General features: G+C 35.6%; 1 protein-coding gene and 1 pseudogene across 1 annotated transcript; both read left to right on the top strand.

Annotated features, from left to right (window-relative positions):
* Positions 1–774: 774 nt before the first annotated feature.
* On the top strand, positions 775–7,817 carry LOC107643013 (SNARE-interacting protein KEULE). Its single transcript, XM_088488079.1, has 21 exons — positions 775–1,245; positions 1,670–1,728; positions 2,148–2,229; positions 2,518–2,596; positions 2,684–2,734; positions 2,819–2,915; positions 3,019–3,051; positions 3,423–3,548; positions 3,640–3,831; positions 3,921–4,004; positions 4,097–4,195; positions 4,266–4,342; positions 4,768–4,864; positions 5,065–5,190; positions 5,325–5,420; positions 5,584–5,706; positions 5,792–5,869; positions 6,861–7,051; positions 7,164–7,254; positions 7,362–7,451; positions 7,535–7,817. The coding sequence occupies exons 1-21, from the start codon at positions 1,164–1,166 to the stop codon at positions 7,586–7,588; spliced, it is 2,007 nt and encodes a 668-aa protein (XP_088344205.1). The 5' UTR covers positions 775–1,163; the 3' UTR covers positions 7,589–7,817.
* Positions 7,818–11,174: 3,357 nt separating this feature from the next.
* On the top strand, positions 11,175–13,783 carry LOC107640204 (uncharacterized; annotated as a pseudogene).
* The last annotated feature ends 8,271 nt before the right edge of the window (positions 13,784–22,054 follow it).

Below are 22,054 nucleotides of genomic sequence, written 5' to 3'. Positions count from 1 at the left end.
ATTAAGTTAGCTTTAAAATACCAATAATAATTTTTCATGTGCTGCTTTTAATCTAAAATCCTAAAAAAAAATTGATTTAAAATGTTATAATGTTATTATATTGACACAACACTTTATTTTTGTATGATAAATACAAGTACATTTTTATATAAAGTATTTAAAGTATATAAAAATGTACTCCTATTATAAAAAGAATATTTAAAAAGTCATTAAATTTTTATATGTTATTTTTAATTCAATGTACTAATAGGAGTTAAAATTAATTTATATTTAATAATTTTATACTAAAATTAATTTACTATCATCTTGTTTTATACTTTTTTTTAGTATATTTTTTTATATTATATAATATTTTTCTAGTATTTTATTGTACAATGTGTAATTCGAATCAACATCATTCCAATTACATAGGAGTAATTCGAACCAACTCAATTCGAATTATGTGAACTCACGTTTCATAGTAATTCGAATTGCTTCAATTCATTATGTTTAGTTCAAGTTTCATAGTAATTCAATTGCCTCGATTCGAATTATATATCTTTTAACTTTGCATGTAATTCGAAATAGCTCAATTCGAATTACATTTAATCCAAATTCAAAACGGTTTAACTCGAACTACATATATTTATGCATTAATTAATTGGTGAATCAGATTTCGTTTTGGCTGAAGTAATTTCTTTCTCCCCATAACTTATTTTTGTTTTTTACCTCAAAAATTATGAAATTACTTTTTATGGTAGGTGTTCATAAATATAGGAATGAAGATGGTAAGATGGTCTTACGCTTCAGAATGCGTTGGAGTTAACGGTGGGGTCCACGGTGGTTCAGCAACGGTCCACTCCACTCCGCTTCTGGAAAAAAACGAAGCTGCTATGCGCCATCCGCTGGCACTGACCCGATCCGTTTCGATCCATTTGGAGCACTGTGGAGGACTATTCAACAGCCTACACGTCATCCACTCGTCTCTTACAGTTTGATCAATCCAACAATCTTGTTTACTTTTCTGAATCAAATATATAAACCCTCTCTTTTAAGTTAACTTAAATCCCTTTCTTCCTCGCTTCGTCTTCACGCGCTTCTTCCTTCATCCATTTCTGAGGCCATCAGCCTATAATCAATCAGACAATCACACGGAGGAAGCTCTACAGTACAGATCATCAAGCATGTCTATGTCCGATTCTGATTCCTCTTCTTCTTCTTCTTATGCCGCCGACCACAAAAGTTTCAAGCAAATTACCCGCGAACGTAACTCCTCTTCCCTTGTTTTTTCTTTCTCAACTGTCTTCATCTACTGCAAAACTTCTCTGTTTGTTATTTACGTCGTTATCGCTAGTTACTATTTTGTTCTTCAACTGTATTTTGTTTGCTCAATGCTCATGCTGTCATATTTATGCCGTTTCTTCATTTTTCTTCGGTTATATGTTCTCTGAGTGACGAGATTTAGCTTTAGCTTTAGCGCATGAGCTCGTAAACAAGTACTTTACTGTCACGAAGCTAGTGCTATGCATTCACAATGGCAATAACACTTCCTACTAATGTCATTTCAGTCTTTTGCAAGGAAGTGTCCTTTTAGTTTTTTCCCCTTCATTGAATAGTAAATTACTTATTGCTTAAATGCTTAATTGCTCACACAGTCACATTTAACTTTTTTGAACTGGAACTGTCTCAGGATTATTACATGAAATGCTAAGGTCAGCAAAAACAGGTGATTCGAAATCGACTTGGAAGGTATCTGATGCCACCAGTTTGATGAATTATGCATACATTCGTTTAACCTTTATGTTGTATGCGGAAGGACTTACCCTTTGTCACCTTTATATAAATTTCTTGGTTCATTTCTTTGAACCATTTAACATAGTTTCTTCTTAAAATGTTGATGATTGGAAAAGAACATGTTTTATGAGCCTTCTTCAATTTTTCACCTTCACCTTATGAGAATGGCTAATCAGAAAATTCATATGCCTAGAATTGAAAACTTGCTTTGCTCATTGTAGCCGTGATATGTCTGTCTACAAGCTTAGTTCCAAGTAGCATCATCATGTGGTTTTAATTTCTTGCCTTGATAACTATACTATTATGCATTATGGACAAGGAGATGTGCAGCTAGTTCTGGTAATTATATTGGTTCATGGGCTGCTTGCCTGCAGGTACTTATAATGGACAAACTTACTGTAAAGATAATGTCTCACTCATGCAAGATGGCCGATATCACTGATGAAGGCGTCTCATGTAAGAATCACAAGAGTATATTTTGAGCAGTCATTTTCATTTCTACCAATGCCTAATCAATATTTTCCACCATAATTTTTCTCTAAATTTTCTTCCACCATCTTTGAGTGGATCCCGTGAATAGGACAATAGGAGAAAATTATTTAGGGGACTTATATTGTAGGTTTTCCACAAATAGTATTATTTCTTGCAAAGAGGTTTTAGTTGTGTATATGGCCTCTCATTGGTCCCTCCCTTTTCTTGATTATATTTCTTCGATGCTATGAGACTTTCTACTCTTTTTTGTAGTGGTTGAAGACATATACAAGAGAAGGCAGCCCTTGCCCACAATGGATGCTATATATTTCATCCAGCCAACAAAAGAGAAGTAACATATGCACTCATCTTTTCAATTCTCTCAATTTCATGAAACTAGTTCCTTAACTAATGACTTTCTCCCCACTTCTGTTTGCAGTGTAATTATGTTTTTGTCAGACATGTCTGGAAAGACACCCTTATACAGGAAGTATGTGATGATCTTTATAATATCTCTCTAATGAATGGTATTTCATCCTCACATCTTGTTTTCTGCCCCCCTCTTCTTTTTCAGGGCATTTGTTTTCTTCAGCTCAACCATTCCTCGAGAATTAGTTATGGAGATTAAGAAAGATACAAGGGTGTTGCCCCGATTAGGTGCACTGAAAGAGGTGAAGATTTTCTATCTAGAAACAAGATTGTGCTTAAATTCATACTATTGCTCAAACTAATTGCTTATTGTGTTCTTCCCATCATTTGGGTGACACCATGCAGATGAATTTGGAGTATTTTCCCATAGACAGCCAGGTATGTGGTTACCATTGTACTTGTATTTATTCCGTTTCTCTGTCATCTAGGCCACCTCTGTTTAATAGATTTAGACATTTTTTCTTCCCTTTTGTTTGTTAGTAAATTTCAATGCTTATGGCTTTTGTTTGTTAGTAATTTCAATGCTTATGGCATTTAGAAGTGAAATCCAACTGTGACGTAAGTGGATCGGTCCCCCTGTCCAAATTGGCAATTTTTAACATTCATCTGTATCTATTATAATATCTCATTAGTCATTCAGAATTTGTGAAACCTGTTTATTGACGACCTTCCCTTGAGTTATTTCTTTTTTGTGATCCTTAACAATCCTGTTTATTATTTTAAATGATCATTTGCCCATGATAATGTAGGGATTCATGACAAACAATGAGAGAGCTCTGGAGGAGCTATTTGGGGATGAAGAGAATAATCGCAAAGGTGTTGCATGTTTGAATGTGATGGCTCTGCGGCTTGCTACAGTGTTTGCTTCGTTAAGAGTATGCAGTCAATACTACATAATTGTTCAAAGACATGGTTGAGAAATCTCCTGAAGTATGTAAAGATTTTTCTTTTTCTCCCTTTCTCTAGGAATTTCCTTTTGTTCGCTTCCGTGCTGCCAAGACACTAGATCCAATGACAATGACTACTTTCCGTGATCTTATTCCCACAAAAGTTGCTGCTGGAGTCTGGGACTGCCTTATGAAATATAAAAAAACTATACCCAATTTTCCTCAGACAGAGACTTGCGAGTTGCTCATTCTTGACAGATCTCTTGATCAGGTTTCTAACTTCTGTTTGTTAGTCATTGACTTTGTATTCTTTTGACACTGTTGTGTATTTACAATGAGGATATTATTCTGAATTTGTAGATTGCACCTGTGATACATGAATGGACATATGATGCCATGTGTCATGATTTGCTGAATATGGAAGGAAATAAATATGTTCATGAAGTAAATTCTGCACTCTCTCTCTCTCTCTCTCTCTCTCTCTCTCTCTCTCTCTCTCTCTCTTGTTATAAGCATGGTTCTACTTTATTTTTAAGGTTCCTGGCAAAGATGGGGTTCCACCTGAGAGAAAAGAGGTTCTTTTGGAGGATCATGATCCTGTATGGCTTGAGCTTCGCCATGCACATATTGCAGATGTATGTCTGTCATATTTATGCTTCTACTGTTTTACACTTTAAAACCCTCTGATATTGGTAGCCTTGACAGGCAAGTGAAAGGTTACACGAGAAAATGACCAGCTTCATTTCAAGAAACAAAGCAGCACAAATCCAACATGGATCAAGGTGATCATTGAGGATTTCTTCTGTGTTGAATTGTTATATGAGAAGATTTTGATGCTTAACTAAGTACTAAATTGTTAACTTATTAAATCAAAAGGGGTGTTGTGTATAATATAACTTAACCCCAAGGGTGGTTAGTGTAATCTACTCTAATTTTAATTATGCGAGGATGTCATTTAATGTTCAAAGTTTAAACCTCCCTGTTTTTGTATTGAATCTAATTATCTAAACATGTGCTGTTGTGTAAAATGGTAAAATTCTTGCTTGTAGAATAAATCAGAGGCAAAGATATGTATTTGTTGTTCTGGAAAGTTAGCTTCTCAATTTGGCTAATTCTATATGTGGAGCTTGCTAGAAATGACTATTTATTCATCTACTTCCTGACTTGATATATTTTACTAAATAATAAAATTGCAATTTATTTTTAGAGATAGTAAAGAAATGTCAACAAGGGACTTGCAAAAGATGGTCCAAGCACTACCACAATACAGTGAACAAATTGACAAACTCTCTCTCCATGTAGAGGTTGGTTCTTTTGCAATCTTGTACCACCTTTTGGCAATTTATCAGTAATTTATATGTATATATTATTTAGGTGCAACCTATTGGAGCTCAATTATGAGTTTTAAACAATAACAGCAGCCTATTGATCAAAACATTTAATAACGATAGTGTATCCAACTATGATTTTCTCAGCTTTGTAAATGAGGTGCTTCTTTGTCCAGATTGCAGGAAAAATTAATAGCATCATTAGGGAGACAGGACTGCGGGAACTTGGGCAGCTGGAGCAAGATATTGTTTTCGGAGATGCAGGAATGAAAGATGTCATCAAATTTTTTACTACTAAAGAAGTAAGAAATTCGTAAAAGGAATTTGATATCCCTTATATTAGTCAACAATGCACATGAGAAAATTTTAATGCAGTATAGACACTTTTTCACTGCTGCTGGTCTGTTAAATTGGATAGAGATATTGTTTTATGCAGGACGCTACTCGTGAAAATAAATTGCGCTTGATAATGATTCTTGCAGCTGTTTATCCTGAGAAATTTGAGGGAGAAAAGGGTAGAAATTTGATGAGGGTAAGGATTCTTTTTTAATGGTTGTCATTTTAATTTTCACTTGCTGTTCATTTTATATTACAAAGAATTAGTATATTCTTAATCTTAATGATACATCATACATGCCCTAGCTCCTGCCATGGTGTTACTGTTATCCAATTTTATCCTTGGAAATTCCTTTCAGGTAGCACGGTTGACAGATGACGATATAACCGCTGTGAATAATTTGAGAATGCTTGGGGGACAGCCAGATACCAAGAAAAGTTTGACTGCTGCTTTCGGTGGTCTTAAATTTGATATCCATAAGGTTGTTTCTAGCTTCGAGTTTAAATACATGATTTTCAAATATTGTAAAATTGTATTCCATCTGAAAATTGTTATTTTAAGTTCAGAAGAAGCGTGCTGCAAGGAAAGACCGTGCTGGTGAAGACGAGACATGGCAACTATCTCGCTTTTATCCCATAATAGAGGTAAAAACTACATTACTAATTTGATTTTCCAACATAAAATATGCATTTATTTATGAAAATTCAACTGAGAATTGTGTGCTTGGTTGGGAGGCATGAAGGAAAGCAAAGGGGTGCCAAAAGGGTATAAGAAGATTGGGAGAAGGTTTAAACTTAACTTTGTTTAAGAGTTTAAAATAAATAAGGGTGACGAAATTGAAGGATCGTGATTTACTATCCCATTATAATTTTGTTGTCTATTAAAATAACTAAATGTGTTTTATCATAATATTTTTTGGTTCAATTATTCTGTTGGTCCCTATAATTTTATCAAAATTTCAATTATGTTCATATATTTTTTTTCCTTTCAAGTGGGTCCTTGCACTACTTTTAATTTTATAATTAGGTCCTTCTTAGTGTAAAAAATGTTAGAGTTGACTGAATATTTCTTTGCAAATTGAAGATATTCATAATTAAAAACCTAACTAGATCTTTGACCGCATGTATTTTGGGAGAAATATTCTATTAATTTTAACCTTTTTGATATGAAAGGAACCTAATTACAAAATTAAAAATAGTGTAATGACCCAATTGAAAAGAAAAAAAATATAGGGACCTAGTTGAAAAGTTGGTGAAATTATAGGGACTAAGAGAGTAATTAACTATTATTTTTTAAAACTTCTATTTGCTCTTAAAACTATAGGAAGATTTTTGAGAGTTTGTAATTTGTAAAAGATTCTTATTTCCTTCCTCTTAACCTACTTGTTCTCATGTCCTAAGAGAACACCATAGGTAGGCTATTGTTGAGCCTATGGACTTCGCATGAAAGTTTAGTTTCTTCTTGTTTCTGAATTGTGATATCTACCTTTTGATATTATCGAAATATAATGAGAATAAAGAGAAAGTTTCATATGGGGGAATAATATTCATTAGCTGATCCAATCAAATGCGTTTTTATGATTTAGCTTCAACGTAAGTTCTTATCCTCGTATCTGATAAGTGGATGATTCTTTAGGAACTCATTGAAAAACTTGCGAAGAATGATTTGTCAAAGGAAGATTATCCATGTCTGAATGATCCAAGTCCAACATTCCATGGTTCACCATTTACTGGGGCTGCAAACCCAGTTCCTCCACCTCAGTCAATGAGATCAAGACGAACACCAACTTGGGCTCGACCACGTGGCTCCGATGATGGATATTCAAGGTTTCGTATTCTTTCTTCCAGCGTGACTAGAGAATAAAGTAGTATATTCGGTAATCTTCCCTCTATGCCGAAAGTTAACATGCAATTTTTATGCTTTCCTGCTGGCTTGTAGTGATTCGGTGCTAAGACATGCATCTAGTGATTTCAAGAAGATGGGGCGACGAATTTTTGTATTCATTGTTGGTGGAGCCACCAGATCGGAGGTGTTTTTTTTTTTTAATTTTCAATAATAATTTTTTATAAAATAAGGTTATAATATTTATTCTATTTAAAATATTTTCTGGTCTGATTTGATGTTTTTAATCCTCAGCTTAGGGCTTGTCATAAACTTACTGGAAAGCTGAAGAGGGAAATTATTCTAGGTTCATCAAGTCTTGATGATCCTGCCCAATTTATTACGGTATTAAAGTTTTGATCCTTTGCAATGCAATTTTTTTTCTATGACCCTTGCTTACTATATATTTGGTACTTTGGTTTCTGCAGAAACTTAAGATGATAACCACACATGAACTCTCACTGGATGATATCCAGATATGATGTCATGGACTGGGAAACGAGCTTCAGATATGATGTCTCTGTTGTAAATTGTAATATAATGTAATCTTCTTGATATTGGATATTCTTTGGCATTCGGCTTCTTGTGTTTCAGCCGAGTAACTGAATGCAGACAGTAAAAATATACTAAGGAAAATCTTGATTGTTTACTAACCAAAATAGTTGAAATAAATAAAAGATTTATGAAGCGGATCGTCCTGGTTTGAAAGTAGTGCATTTGCAACCATAAGAGGAAAAAATATCATTTTTTTTTTTGTTTTTAAGAGAAATGATGAACATATGTTTGACACATATACAGAATTATATGAATATAAATATAAGAAATTTTAGATATTTATAATAACTTTCTTAGATGAGAAATTTACTATATACTCACCGAAATAAATAACTAAATTACGGACCAAAAATTATATTTAAGACAAGAGAAGGGAATGTTGTCATAAACCACTATAATCTATTAACGGATTCCTCTTTCTGTACGGACAAGGCATTCATCAGTCATCACCTCTGATATCTGATGCAGTCACTACGATCCTAGGCCCAACTCAAGAAAGCACAACTGAATTGGGAGAAAAAACAAATGGGGAGATAGGCCCAATGACTAGAGAAAAGAGAGAAAGAAGAGTCCCATATTAGACTAAAGACGACCTGATGACTAAGTGTGGGTGCACTGTGCAAAATAATAAAGAAGAAGAGAGTTAGTTAGGATCTGTAAAGGATATATGGAAAAGGAAAGGGGAGAGAGGGGTAAGAATCATTTTGGTTGTTATGAGTTGAGTTTACTCCCTGGATTCGAAGGCAGAAAAATTGTTAGAAGTTTTTTGTTATTTCAAATTCAATAAACCATACTTTATCCATTTTTTTCTTTGACTTAATTCAATTACCACTTCTGAATTTCTTCTTCTATTTTATTGTTCGAGTAACATTTTGGTACTCTTGTTGAGAAAAATTCAACCATGAATTCAAGAATTTCGATGTCTCAGTTAGAAGAGATATGCACCCAGAATCGCTCGAAAATTACCCCGCTGTAACGTAGTCAAATTGAGACGATGTCATAGATCACAAGTACTCAGGAGAGGATTGGTTCTGTGGAATCCTCTATGAAGAACATCGAGAGAATGCTTCACGAAACCTTGAAGATGAAGCAAGTGATACCTGAACATAGAACACCCAGCGTCTTTTTCAAAAACGTAGGCGAGTCGCAACAACTTCGCTGGCCTAAAGGTGTGAAGACAGAGTTACCCATGTTCGATGGGAAAGGAGTAGAGGAATGGACGTTCAGAGCGCGCGAATACTTCGAGCTTTATGCCGTTTCGGAGGCCTGGCAAGTGTGCATGCTCTCCTTCCATTTGACAGGGCCATCTTATGCATGGTACCGATGGTGTGTGAATGACGCTATCAATCACACTTGGGAAAGTTTTTTAGAGGCCTTCTGCATCCGCTTCGGCTGTCGTATCTTTCACTATCCAAAAGCCGCATTAAAAGAACTCAAACAAGTCACAACTGTGGCCGCTTATCAACACCAATTCGAGGAGCTCTCCAATCAATTCACCAGGTTGAGCAAGGAATAGGTGATTTCTTTGTCCGTTGCTGTGTTGACCAATACTCTAAAACGTGAGTTGATGTTGGCAAAACTATAATCATATGTAAAGGCAGTTTCCTTATCTAAGCTCCATGAACAGAAGAACCAAGCGAGATCGTTGAACTTGCGACCTCATGAAAATCGAGCTCTTGCAACCCCAACGCAAGTTACGACAACACGGACACCACCGTTGCAAATGCCGACGGTAACGTCACTAGTGCCCGGAGAGATTCCTACCATTAAGAAGAGCACTTCCACCACAGCAGCGAGCTCGACACATATACGTTTATCTGCAGCGAAAATCAAATTGAGGAGAGACAAGGGATTATGCTATTATTGTGATAAGAGATATTTCACGGGTCACAAGTGTAAGTCCACTTACTTGTTGTTGGTAGGGGGTGAGGAGCTTGAGGAGTTATCTTGGGAAAGACCGGATAAGTTCTCCAATTCTAATGTTGCACTCTTCGACATCGCTACCCCGGTGGCTGGTAGCGATGTGCTGGAGATTAGCTTCACCATAATGGTAGGTGCTTACCATCTAAAAACTATCTGCACAGTAGGGACATACGAAGGGAAGCTAGTCATGGTGTTGGTGGATGGGAGCATTACCCACAATTTCATGAAGGAGATCACTACAAAGAAGATGAATATGCTTTTTACACAGGTGCATCAATTGAATGTCTATGTTGGGAATGGAGAGTGTATTAGGTGTGCCTCTAAATGTAGTGTTGTTCCTCTACACATGTAGGGGTATGTGTTTTGTTTAGAAACTTTTATCTTGGATATCAAGGGTGCAGACATAGTGTTGGGGGCACAATGGTTAATGCAACTAGGGGATGTGACCATGAACTACTTGCACCTAACTATGTAGTTTAAAGTAGGTGACATTACAGTGAAATTGCAGGGGGAACACTTGTTCCCAGTGTTGTCAGAACCGGACCGACCCGGCCGGTCGGACCGGAAAACCGGTGAACCGGTGCCATAACCGGTCCAGGTGAGTCATCTAACCGGACAAGGAGTCGAACCGGAAAAACCCGTATTGAACCGGCCGGGTTTGACCAGAACCGGTGAACCGGCGGGTTTCGTTTAACCCGGACCGGTTCGAAAATTAATTTTTTTTTGTTTTATACGCTGGAAACGACGTCGTTTCTTTATTAAAAAAAAAAAAAAGCTTGCTGCTGAGTGCTGTTGCTGTAAGCCTGTAACCCTAGCCTCCATCCCCTGTTTCACACTTTCCCTTCCCATTCCCAAATTTTGAGAGACCACCATCACCATGAGAGCTGAGAGCTGAGAGATAGAGAAGTGCGCCACTCACTCAGCCACCTCGTCGCCCCATTCAGCTTCAACCAGCGCGGCACTCACCTCACCACCACATCCAGAGCACTGCGCCACTCACCACCGCGAAGAAGGCAGAAGCACGTCCACGGTCCATCGTTGCCTACTGCTCGTCGCTCTTCTTTGCTCGTCGCTCCGGTCACCCTCTTCTCTGCTCGTCGCTCCATTCCTCCAGCTCCAGGGTTCAGCCGTCCAGCCAGGTAAGTAACTAAGTATTTTTAATTTTTTAATTTTTTGAAGTTAATTGATTATTGTAGATTGATTATGTATGTTGGTTACTTGGTTCTGTTTGATTTGTGTTAGAATTTAGATTGTTGGTTGTTCAAATAATTTTAGGTTGTTGATTTCTGTTTAATTTAGATTGTTGATTTCTGTTTAATTTTTTAATCCATGTATGTTTGATACTTTGATTTCTGTTTGATTTTTGTATGCGGGCAGATGAGAACATGAACAAGACCACATATTTTTCTGTTTGATGACTTGATCTCTCGTTTCTTGATTTATTTTTTTATTTCTGTTCAGTTTGTTGATTATCCATTGTTGGTTGCTGTTGTATATTATTCTTAGTAGTTAGTGCCTTAGTGGATTGTTGTGTATTATTCTTGGAGATTAGTCATTTAGTCCTGGATCCTGGTTGATTAGGAATTTAGGATGGCTTCATCAAATACACCATCAGAAACACCAACTTCTCAGGAACAAGGATCAACTCCTGATCCTTCAATTGGAACCCAAAAAAATAGTAACAGAGGAAAAACTGATCCTGCATGGGGCCATTGTAAACAAGTTTTGGATAAAGGAAAAACTGCTTTGGTATGTATTTATTGCGAGAAGCTTATTAGAGGTGGAGGAATTAACCGGGTTAAGCATCATTTGGCTGGAAAAGGTGGAGATATTGAGGCATGTCGAAAGGTGTCAGCTGTGGTGAGACACCAATTCAATCAAAACATTGAAGATCTTCGAACCAAGAAAAGGAAAACTCAAGAAGAATATGCAGAAAGTTATGGTGCTTGTGATGACGTTGAAAGGGAATTTGATGAGATTGAACGTAATGAGATGTGACAACAACAAGCATCAAGAATTCCAACACCTAGCTCTAGAAAGGGAGTTGGAAAACAAGTCAAGGGATTACAATCCTTTTTTCCACCGGCAGCAACACCTGGAGCTCAACCAAGTATTAAAAGTGTTCTCCAAAGCAAAGAAATTGTGGAGAAGTGTGATATTGCTATTGCAAGATGGATGATGGATGCCTCTGTGCCATTCAATGCGGTTAATTCAGCTTATTATCAGCCGATGATTGATGCTATTGCAAACATGGGTGCAGGGTATAAAGGGCCAAATTACCAAAGAGTTCGTGGATATTTTGTTGAGTAAATTGGTTGAAGATGTAAAGAAGATGATTGAAGGTTATCGTGTGATTTGGAAACAAACTGGATGTACTATCATGGCTGATGGATGGACTGCTCGTTGTAGACGTACTTTAATTAATTTCTTAGTTTATTGCCCTAAAGGAACTGTTTTCCTAAAGTCAGTTGATGCTTCTCATATCTCGAAAACTACTGAGGCTTTGTTTAAGTTGCTTAGGGATGTTGTGTTATTTGTTGGTCCTGAGAATGTTGTACATGTAGTGACGGATAATGCTGCAAATTACGTTGCTGCTGGAAGGTTGTTGGAATCAGAGTTTCCTAGATTGTATTGGTTTCCTTGTGCGGCACATTGTATTAATCTGATGTTGCAGGATATTGGGAAGTTTGTGGAAGTGACTGAAACTGTGTCACAAGCTTTAATGATTACGAAATATATCTATAATCACTGCCATCCTTTGTACTTGATGAGGCAGTTCACAGGCGGCCGAGAAATACTTCGTCCAGCTCCAACTCGATTCGCCACTAATTTCATTGCTTTGCAAAGTATTTTGGCTCAAAAGGATGCATTGAGAGCTATGGTGACATCTAGAGAATGGACAAGTTCAGCTTACTCTAAAGAAGCCAAAGCAAAAAAGTTTGTGGATCAAGTCTTAGATTCTAAATTTTGGAATCAATGCACTGATATTGTTAAGCTTACGGAGTCACTTGTTCATGTATTGCGTATTGTGGATAGTGAAGATAGAGCTGCAATGGGTTTCCTTTATCAAGCTATGTATAAGGCTAGGGAAGACATGGTGAAGAGGTTTTAAAAAAGAAAGAGAGTTGTTGAACCTTATTTGAAGATTTTAGATTCACGTTGGGATTTACAACTTAAAAGAAACCTTCATGCTGCTGGTTATTGGTTAAATCCAGCTTTTCGATTTAATTCTGCAGAATTTGACAAGCACAAAGACACAATTTCTGGCCTACTAGATGTGATTGAGAGGTATGCTTACGGTGATGCTGATTTGATTACTAAATTGACAAGTGAGAAGAGAATCTTTAAGAATGCTGAAGGAGACTTTGGGAGACAGTCTGCAATACGTGAGCGAAGCACTGTGATGCCTGGTAAATTTTGTATTAAAATTAGTTTTTTATGATTGTAATATGTTTAAGATTTGATTTTTATGATTGTGATTGTTTTCTTTTTATGTTAAGATCAATGGTGGGAATCTTATGGATGTGGAGCACCAAACCTGCAAAAGTTAGCAATTCGTGTTTTAAGTCAAACTTGCAGTTCTTCAGGTTGTGAGCGTAACTGGAGCATTTTCGAACACATTCACTCAAAGAAAAGGAATCGGTTAGAGCATCAAAAGCTTAATGATCTTGTTTATGTTCACTACAACTTAAGGCTACAACAAAGGTACTTTTTATTATTCTTTCTTGAAGGCATTATTTAAAATTTTTAGTCATAATAAGAATAATCAAGTTAATTGATAATATAGGAACCGAATGAGAAAGCAAAGTTATGATCCAATTTGTCTTGATGCATTTGAGGATCATTCAGAATGGATAATGGAAGATTCACCACCATTTTTAACTCCTGAAGAAGTTGATGCTTTACGAAATGATCTTGCAAATATATCTCTTCAATCAGCTTTAGATGATTTGGGTATGTTGTTGTTAGGGATGATTTTGTAATGCTTTAACCAAATGTTTTGCCTTATTATTGATTATGATTTGTGAAACATTATTGAAATGCTAGATGAATTGAATCTGGAAGATGATCGAGATGATGGTGAAGCTAATAATACTTCTGTGGAAAATGCAAATCAGAATGAAACCAATCAGGATGTAGCTCCAGATTTGTCAGATGAAGAAAGATTTCCAGACTTTGAAGTTACTCCTTGGATATAATCCATGAATTGTTATTTTCATTATGTTAAATTGAGTTGTTCATGTAATAGACTAATAGTACTAAATTTTATGTTTATTTTCGTATTACTACTTATTTTTAGGATTTGAGATTTAATGTTTATTAAAATATTATTGGAGATATGTTTTTTAACTTTTAATTTTTAAGTTTTTAGCTATTTTATACATTTCTTATGTGGGACCGGGTTAACCGGTTCAACCAGTGACCCATCGGTTGAACCAGTGACCCAGTGACCCAGTAGCCTGACCGGTTCGATCACCGGTTCGGTTCTGACAACTATGCTTGTTCCAATCAAGTGCTATCGAAAACTCTGTCCGGAATAAGATGGTATTAGCAGATGTTGTTGTCTCGTTTCTGCACTTGCGGGTGATTGAACTAGCACCTGAATCAGCAGACCCAAAATAAGACGAGAAGGTACAGTTGTTGCTCCAAGAGTATGAGATAGCGTTTAAAGAGCTCGAGAACCTACCACCTACACGAGAGATTGTGCATGAAATCCAATTACAACGCGATGCTGCACCCATAAATGTTAGACCCTACTAGTATCCGCATTATCAAAAAAAGGAGATAGAAAAGTTAGTAGCCGAGATGTTGCACTCGGGGGTGATAAGGGAAAGTCACATTGTCTTTTCAAGCTTGGTACTATTGGTTCGGAAAAAAGACGATAGTTGGCGATTTTGGGTGGACTATCTGATAAACCACTATTTTATGGTTTATCTTGTGTTTAATTGAGTGGTTTCATCAAGTCTTCACCCATGTATTCATACTAATTGCATGAATTTACAATTCCTTCCTAGTCTTATTTTATGATTGAAAAGTTGCTTCCTAGAGATCTTTAATTAGTATATTTTAATTCTCCTTTATACCATTCGATGTTGTGAAGCGTGTGTTAAGTGTTTCAGGCTTTGTAGGGCAGGAATGACTTAGAAAATGGAGAGGAAGCTTGCAAAAATGGAAGGAACACAAGAAACTAAGGAGATGACCAGCGAGCATCGACGCGCACACATGGCTCACGCGAGCGTGCGGAATGGAGAAAATTGCAGTGATGCGTGTGCGTGCCTGACGCGTACGCGTGGAATGGAGTTTTGCAAGATGACACGCACGCATGGACGACGCGTACGCGTGACAAGAAAATTCGCCAAATGACGCGCACGCGTGACTGAAGCGTACGCGTGACCTGCACGATCTGCAAAATTAACAGAAAATGCTGGGGGCAATTTTGGGCCGCGTTTTGACCCAGTTTTTGGCCCAAAAACATATAATAAAGCCAAGGAACAAGCAGAGACTCAACACACAGAAACATACACATTCACACATTCTCATTAGGATAGTTTTTAGGTTTTTAGATCTGAATCTAGAGAGAAACTACTCTTCCACTAGGTTCTGTTTACATTCATAGTTTCATAGTTTATCGCTTTTGATTTTGGATACTGAAGAGTCATCACCTCCGTTGAAGATACTATTCTAGTTTGTTTCCTTACTTACTCTTTTATTTATTCCATATTCTTAATTCTTATTTAGAGTAGTAATTGGATTATTTTCATGGATTGTTAGTGAAAAGGATTACTTTTATCTTTAATTAATTTTCAAAGCTTTATTTTATTCAATTCATCATGTCTTCTTTTTATATTTCTACAAGCGTTATATTCATGTCAATGGAGTAGATTCCCTACTTGACATTGGGGTTGATTAAAAGGAGACACTTGAGTTGGAAGGCTTAAGTGATGGTTAAATTGGAAGTTGTTGGCTAGTTCTGTATTTACTAACACTAGACCTTCCCAAGGGAGAGGACTAGGATTTGCGAATAAGAGTTAGCTTAATCACTTGAATTTCCTTTATTTAGTAAGGGTTAACTAAGTGAAAACAACAACCTTTTTGATACTACACTTAAGAGATCCCAACAAGGATAGAACTTCCGATTAATCATTCCCCCAGTCAAGGCTTTTTATTTAGAATATTATAAATCTCTTTTAATTTTCATTGCACTAAATTACAATTGTTTATTTTCTATTATTCAACTCTCAAAACTCTCGAAAACTCCTGATTAATAAATTAGCACTCTTTCTAGCAACTCGTTGGGAAACGACCTGGGATTCATACTCCCAGTATTTTTATTCTAAACTTTTTTTGTGACAACCTTTCTAAATTGATAAGGCAGATTTTAGCTAGTTAAGAGCTATACTCGCAACACTGTTTTATTATATTATAATCCCTTAATTGGTCTAACTTTCGTCACTCGTCACTATCACACCTTGAATGCTATCATAGTTAAAGATAAATTCCTCATTTCTACCATTGATGAAATCTTAGATGAGTTATATGGTCCAACCTATTTCTCAAAAATTGACTTACTCTCAGATTGCCATAAGATTTTGGTGCGGGATGCTGACATTTCCAAGACAGCTTTCCGTACTCATTTGGGGCATTATGAGTTTATGGTCATGCTCTTCAGCCTTACTAATGCTTCATTCACCTTCCAAGCCGTGATGAATAAGGTGTTTGGCCTCCATTTGTAGAAGTTTATTGCCGTCTTCTTCGATGATATCCTCATCTATAGTAGGTCCCGCGAGGAACATTAAACCCACTTGAGAACTACTTTGGCCGTGCTACAAAAGCAACATTGCGTCGCCAAGTTATCGAAGTGTACCTTTTGCCAAGAACAGGTGGAATATCTTGTCTATGTAGTGAGTAAAGCAGGAGTCGAGGTTGACAATTCCAAGATTAGTGCCATTATTGAGTGACCTAAACCTACCAACCTGAAGCAATTGCGGGGATTTCTGGGTCTTACTGGGTACTATCGAAGATTTGTGGCCAAATATGTCCACTTTGTGGCCCGCTAACTGAATTGCTCAAAGACAATAACTTTCACTTTGGCCTGATGCTGATGTTGCATTTGAAAAATTGAAATTGGCTTTCATACATACTCCAGTATTGGCATTACCGTATTTTACACAACCCTTCGTTGTTGAAACTGATGCCTCGGCTCATGGCATTGGTGCAGTCCTCTCCCAGCAAGGATATCCCATTGCTTATTTTAGCAAAAAATCTCAATAGTAGATTAAAGGTTACTTTAGCCTATGTCCATGAATTATATCCAATTACAGAAGCAGTAGCTAAATGGAGGCATCACTTGCTTGGGCATCGCTTTTGCATCAAGACGAATCATCAAGGCTTGCGTGAGTTGATGACCCAAGTGGTATTAACCCCTGATCAGTAGGTTTACCTTACCAAGTTATTAGGGTATGACTTCAAAGTAGTGTATAGGTCCGGCAAGACCAACCTAGCGGCAGATGCTCTGTCTTGGCAAGGGGAAGAAGTCTAGGAAGCTCAGTTTCAAGCCTTTTCAACAATCCAGTCATCCCTTATTCCTATATTGTGGTGCGCCTCTGCATTGGATAAAAAAACTCAGTTAATGTCTTAATGGTTACTCAACACGATCAAGGAGCTTTAACCCCCCGATTTTTAGTTCCAAGAAGGACTCATGACTTACCGTGGTAGAATTTGGGTTCTGAATTCTGAGAACCTTCGCGCCTAGCTACTTAAGGAATTCCATTTGACTCCCATGGCAGGGCATCAAGGTGAGCTTAAAACTTTCAAGGCCCTTAGTAGTGTGTTCTTTTGGCCAGAACTCCGTCACCACCTTCACAAGTTCATATAGGAGTGTGAGGTTTACCAAGCCACAAATATTCTCCCACAAAGGCAACAGGCCTTCTTCATCCCTTATCGTTGCCCCCAAGTCCTTGGGTGGAGTTTTCAATAGATTTCATTGTGAAACTTTCGAAATTCGTTGGCTATTTGGCTATCATGGTGGTTGTCAACCATTTTAGCAAGATAGTGCATTCTGAGCCCTTATGGCTGGGTTTTACAGCATGTTCAGTGGCTAAAGTTTTTATCACTCTAGTGGTTAAGCTTCATGGGTTTCCTTCCTCTATTGTCTCTGATCGGGATCCCATCTTCCACAGTAAATTCTGGCACAATTTATTCGAACATAGCATAACTCATTTGCACTATAGCACTGCTTACCATCCCCAAAGTGATGGTCAAACAGAAGTTACCAGTCGCTCGTTGGAACAATACCTACGCGCTTTCACCCACTCTCGCCATAGCTGTGGGTTTCGTTTTTGCCGTGGACCGAATTCTGCTACAACAACTCATTCTATTATGTGATTCAAATGACTCCCCATGTGGCATTCCATGGTTTTCTTGTGAACTTACCACCGGGGTATATTGTAGGAACTTCGCCGATTCTAAAAGTAGATGCTTTTCTACGCACCCCGTGAGATACTCAATGACGAGTTAGGCTTATACTTGCATCAAGCCCACAGTCGCATGAAAAAGCAAGACTATAAGCATCGCCATGACCAATAGTTCAAGGAAGGGGATTTGGATTTTATTGAAAGTGAAACTATATCGCCAAGTTACCTTATTCCACAAAGAACATCTGAAGTTGGGAAGATGATTTTTTGGACCATATAAGATTCAGTGTTCCACATTTCCATGTTGAAGCGTTTCCATGGGGACTCACCAACGGCGCCTCCTGTGCTAGTGGCTACACCATCGGCATTCCAACCGCTCCTGACGGCCATCATTGCTCGCCGCTCTGTGATGAGGGAAGGAATTTTCGTTGAGAAAGTGATAGTTAATTGGGAGGAGATGCCTTGTGAGGAGACTTCATGGATAGACTATGAGGAGTTATAGAGGATGTTTTCTGATTTAGACCATGAGGACAAAGTCATTGTAGGGGGATAGTTGATGCAGTCACTATGACTCCAGGCCCAACTCAAGAGAGCACAACTGAACTGGAAGAAAAAACAGATGGGAAAATAGGCCAATGACTAGAGAAAAGAGAGAAAAAAGAGCCCTATATTGGATTAAGGACTACCTAATGACTAAGTAAGTGTGGGTGCATAGTAGTAAAAAAGAAGAGAGTTAGTTAGAATCTGTAAAGGATATATGAGAAAGAAAGGGAGAGAGAGGTAAAAATCAATTTAGTTGTTATGAGTGGAGACGTGGAGTGTTCACTCCGTGAACTCAAAAGGCAGAAAAATTGTTAGAAGCTTTCTGTTATTTCAAATTCAATAAACTATACTTTATCCGTTTCTTCCTTTACCTTAATTCAATTACTACTTCTCAATTTTTTCTTCTATTTTGCTGTTCGAGTAACAATTTCAGTTTGACCCTCGTTAAAATTAGAGGAGCACAAGCAGTCTTGATCATATTCGACCATAAGGATGTACATATGTATATACGACCCAATTTTTATAGTTTTTTCTAGTTCTCATTTTGAAAATAGATCACTGAGAATGCAACTACAACAGCCTATAAACCTGCACTTGATTCTTTACTGACATTCAGATTAAATAGCAGTGAATAAGAACCTTGTAGTACGCAAACCTGATCATGAACCAAGCATATTGACCACATGCAAATCAACATAACCAGCCACTCAGATCCCTTCCATTCAATAGATACTACAGTCGTAAAAATTGATGTCATTTATAAAAATGGCAATAAAGTCTGTCTCACGTAAAGAATGTTGAGTAAGGAATTATTATATTACCTTCGATGGATATCTCAAGGGCTTCTTCAGGTCCTCTTGTCCATTTTAGTATCTTTTTTGCTCCATACATGCTATATGCAAAATCTTCTAATTTACGGCATATATATTTATAAGGTAAAACATAAAGGGTAAAAAATAAGGGAAAGGTATTATCTACTGCATAAAACCATGCATCTTTCTATAGTAACCATCTCGAGTTGGGAAGCACTCCAGAACCGATATATGCAACAATTAGGAAATAATACTTATTAAGGCAAATGTCAAACGAGGCACTAAAATCCTCATAATTTAGAAGCGTGGATGCATTACTGTATTTAATTGGAAAAATTATTAAGTTATTATTGTTCATGAAAGATTGACTTATAGGATTAGCAGTTTGGGCCTTTTCGAATTGCTCTGTCCTTAAAGGGCAGAACTTAAAATGAACATATATATATATATATATATATATATATATCAATTTGAATTGGTTGAGTGATAAGTTCACTTGTACGTTTAAGCAAGTGTCATAAATTTAAATCTCCCTATATATCAATTCATTAGCGACAGATTAGTTAGGGATACTGTATAAACAAAAAAAATAACATGCAAGCAAACAAAATGAGTGTTTTCTATAATAGAGAGGAAAAATAGTAAAAATAAATAAAAATTCTTTTTGTTATATAGTTAAATCTATTATATATTACTAATTTTACAACTAAAATGTGTTACATGTTACTTTCTCATTGCAATTAAAATCAAATCTTTCTCTCCAAAAATAAAAAGTTCTCCCCTTCTCTCTCTCTTTCTCTATCTTTCTCATTCTTTCACTTACTTTATCTCTCTTATATATCATTATTAATGACTAATTACGAATTTGACAATCAAAATATACAACATAACATTTTTTAATTACATTAAAATTAAATTAAAATTAAAATTAAAATATTAAAAATAAAATATAACTATATTATATATTATATTTATATATTACTAACTAATTTAATAATTAAAATGTGTCACATGAAACTCTCTTATTAAAATTTAGAGAAAATATTTTCCTCCAAAATTAGTAAACATCCCTCTTACATTCTCTTATCTACCTCTCCTTTTTTTTCTATTTCTTTCTATCCTTCCCACTCTATATATAATTTATAATTTATATTTTATATTAGTAAATTGATAAATCAAAATGTGTCACTAAATATTTTTTTATTATAATAAAATAAAATTTTTTCTTCCAAAATTAACAAACTCCCTCTTTCGTTCTTTTTCTTTATCTTTCTCTCTCTTTTCTCACATTCTTTATTTTTCTCTACCTTTCTATTCTACAAAAAATAAAATTAACAACATAATATAATTTAAATAAAAAATATTATTATATATGCATATTTTTTGTTTAGTTTTAAATTTTTATTTATCTTTTCAATCTAAATTTTTACTTCTTTTTCTTCAAATATTTATTACATATAATTTTAAAAAAATACTAATATTATAATTAAAGATTATAATCAAGATTCAATTGTTTTAAAAAAATAAATTGGGAGTTAATTTTAATAAATATCAGTATAACTTTTTTTATGCTAATATCTAATTATATTTTTATATATATAGAAAAAATATTTTTTTTAAATAGCAAGCATAAAAATTAATTATTTTTATTTGTATAACAGACTTAACATCTAATCAAATATAAAAATACTATAAATTTTTTGTGGCATAATCTATAATATCAGGACCGACGTAATTTTAAAAAATTTATATTCCCATAATATTATTACGTGTAAAAATACTAGTACCTATCTAACAGTTAAATACCTATCTAATAAAATAAAATGTGTCATTTTATTTATTTTTATTAATTTTTTAAGATAAATTATATTTTTTTATTTTCTTTACACAAAAACTTGTTCATCGTCGAATTGACCAATCCAATAAAATCTTACGAGTCAACTCCCAGGCTCCTTGCAATGAATCATAAATTCATAATGCGGTTGGTAGAAGCAAAAGTTATCAGCAAGTTCTCGACTTCTCGCCGCACAATCAATATAGAAGCTCTTTTACAAAAGTTTTTTTTTGTTGTTTAATAAAAATAATATTCGTATATTAAAATCAGTTACTAAAATTAGCCATTAATGTATTTATATATAAATATATGTGTAGTTTAATTTATTTTTAATATGTATTTATATTTCAATATGTACTTTATACTGGTGGTTAACTTTAGTGGCTGATTTTGGTGTACATGTAGTATAATTGGTTATTTAAACAGGGCTAACTGTCACGGTAAATTTTAGAAGGTTAGATTTAACAGTATTTTTATAGTTTTTGGAGTGTTTGAGAATGCTTTAGATGGTTTTGGAACGTTCTAGAATGTCCTAGAAGGTCCTAGAATATCGTAGGAGGTTCTAAAAGACTCTGGAAGGTCATAGAGTATTCTAGAAGAGTATGGATGTATATAGGAGTATGAAGAGTAGTATGAAATAATTTAGAAGTATTTAGAAAGTTGTGGTAGAATAGATATTTATAACAAAGGTTTCGGATGATTAATCTGGAGTGTCGATTAGATTTAATCCTAACAATTCATTAAGGAGGTGGATGGCTATAAATATGAGGTGAGAGTTAGAGTTTGAGAATGTGAGTCATGTATGAGTCATTTGTAACAAACACTTGAGCAATAAAAATTTTTTTCCACCAAAACTTTCTTTCTCTT

This window comes from Arachis ipaensis, chromosome B5, assembly GCF_059453495.1.
Source record: "Arachis ipaensis isolate K30076 ecotype BB chromosome B5, ASM5945349v1, whole genome shotgun sequence".
Lineage (NCBI taxonomy): Eukaryota > Viridiplantae > Streptophyta > Magnoliopsida > Fabales > Fabaceae > Arachis > Arachis ipaensis.
The sequence above is the reverse complement of the archived record's forward strand: the minus strand, read 5'-3'. Positions and strand labels throughout refer to the sequence as shown.

What these genes read in the sequence shown, in the direction of transcription:
- LOC107643013 (XM_088488079.1), top strand. Translation starts at nt 1,164, where the DNA reads ATGTCTATGTCCGATTCTGATTCCTCTTCTTCTTCTTCTTATGCCGCC. An exon ending in CAGTGTTTGCTTCGTTAAGA is followed by an intron (nt 3,549 to 3,639) that starts GTATGCAGTCAA and finishes CCCTTTCTCTAG; the next exon opens with GAATTTCCTTTTGTTCGCTT. An exon ending in TCCGATGATGGATATTCAAG is followed by an intron (nt 7,052 to 7,163) that starts GTTTCGTATTCT and finishes GCTGGCTTGTAG; the next exon opens with TGATTCGGTGCTAAGACATG.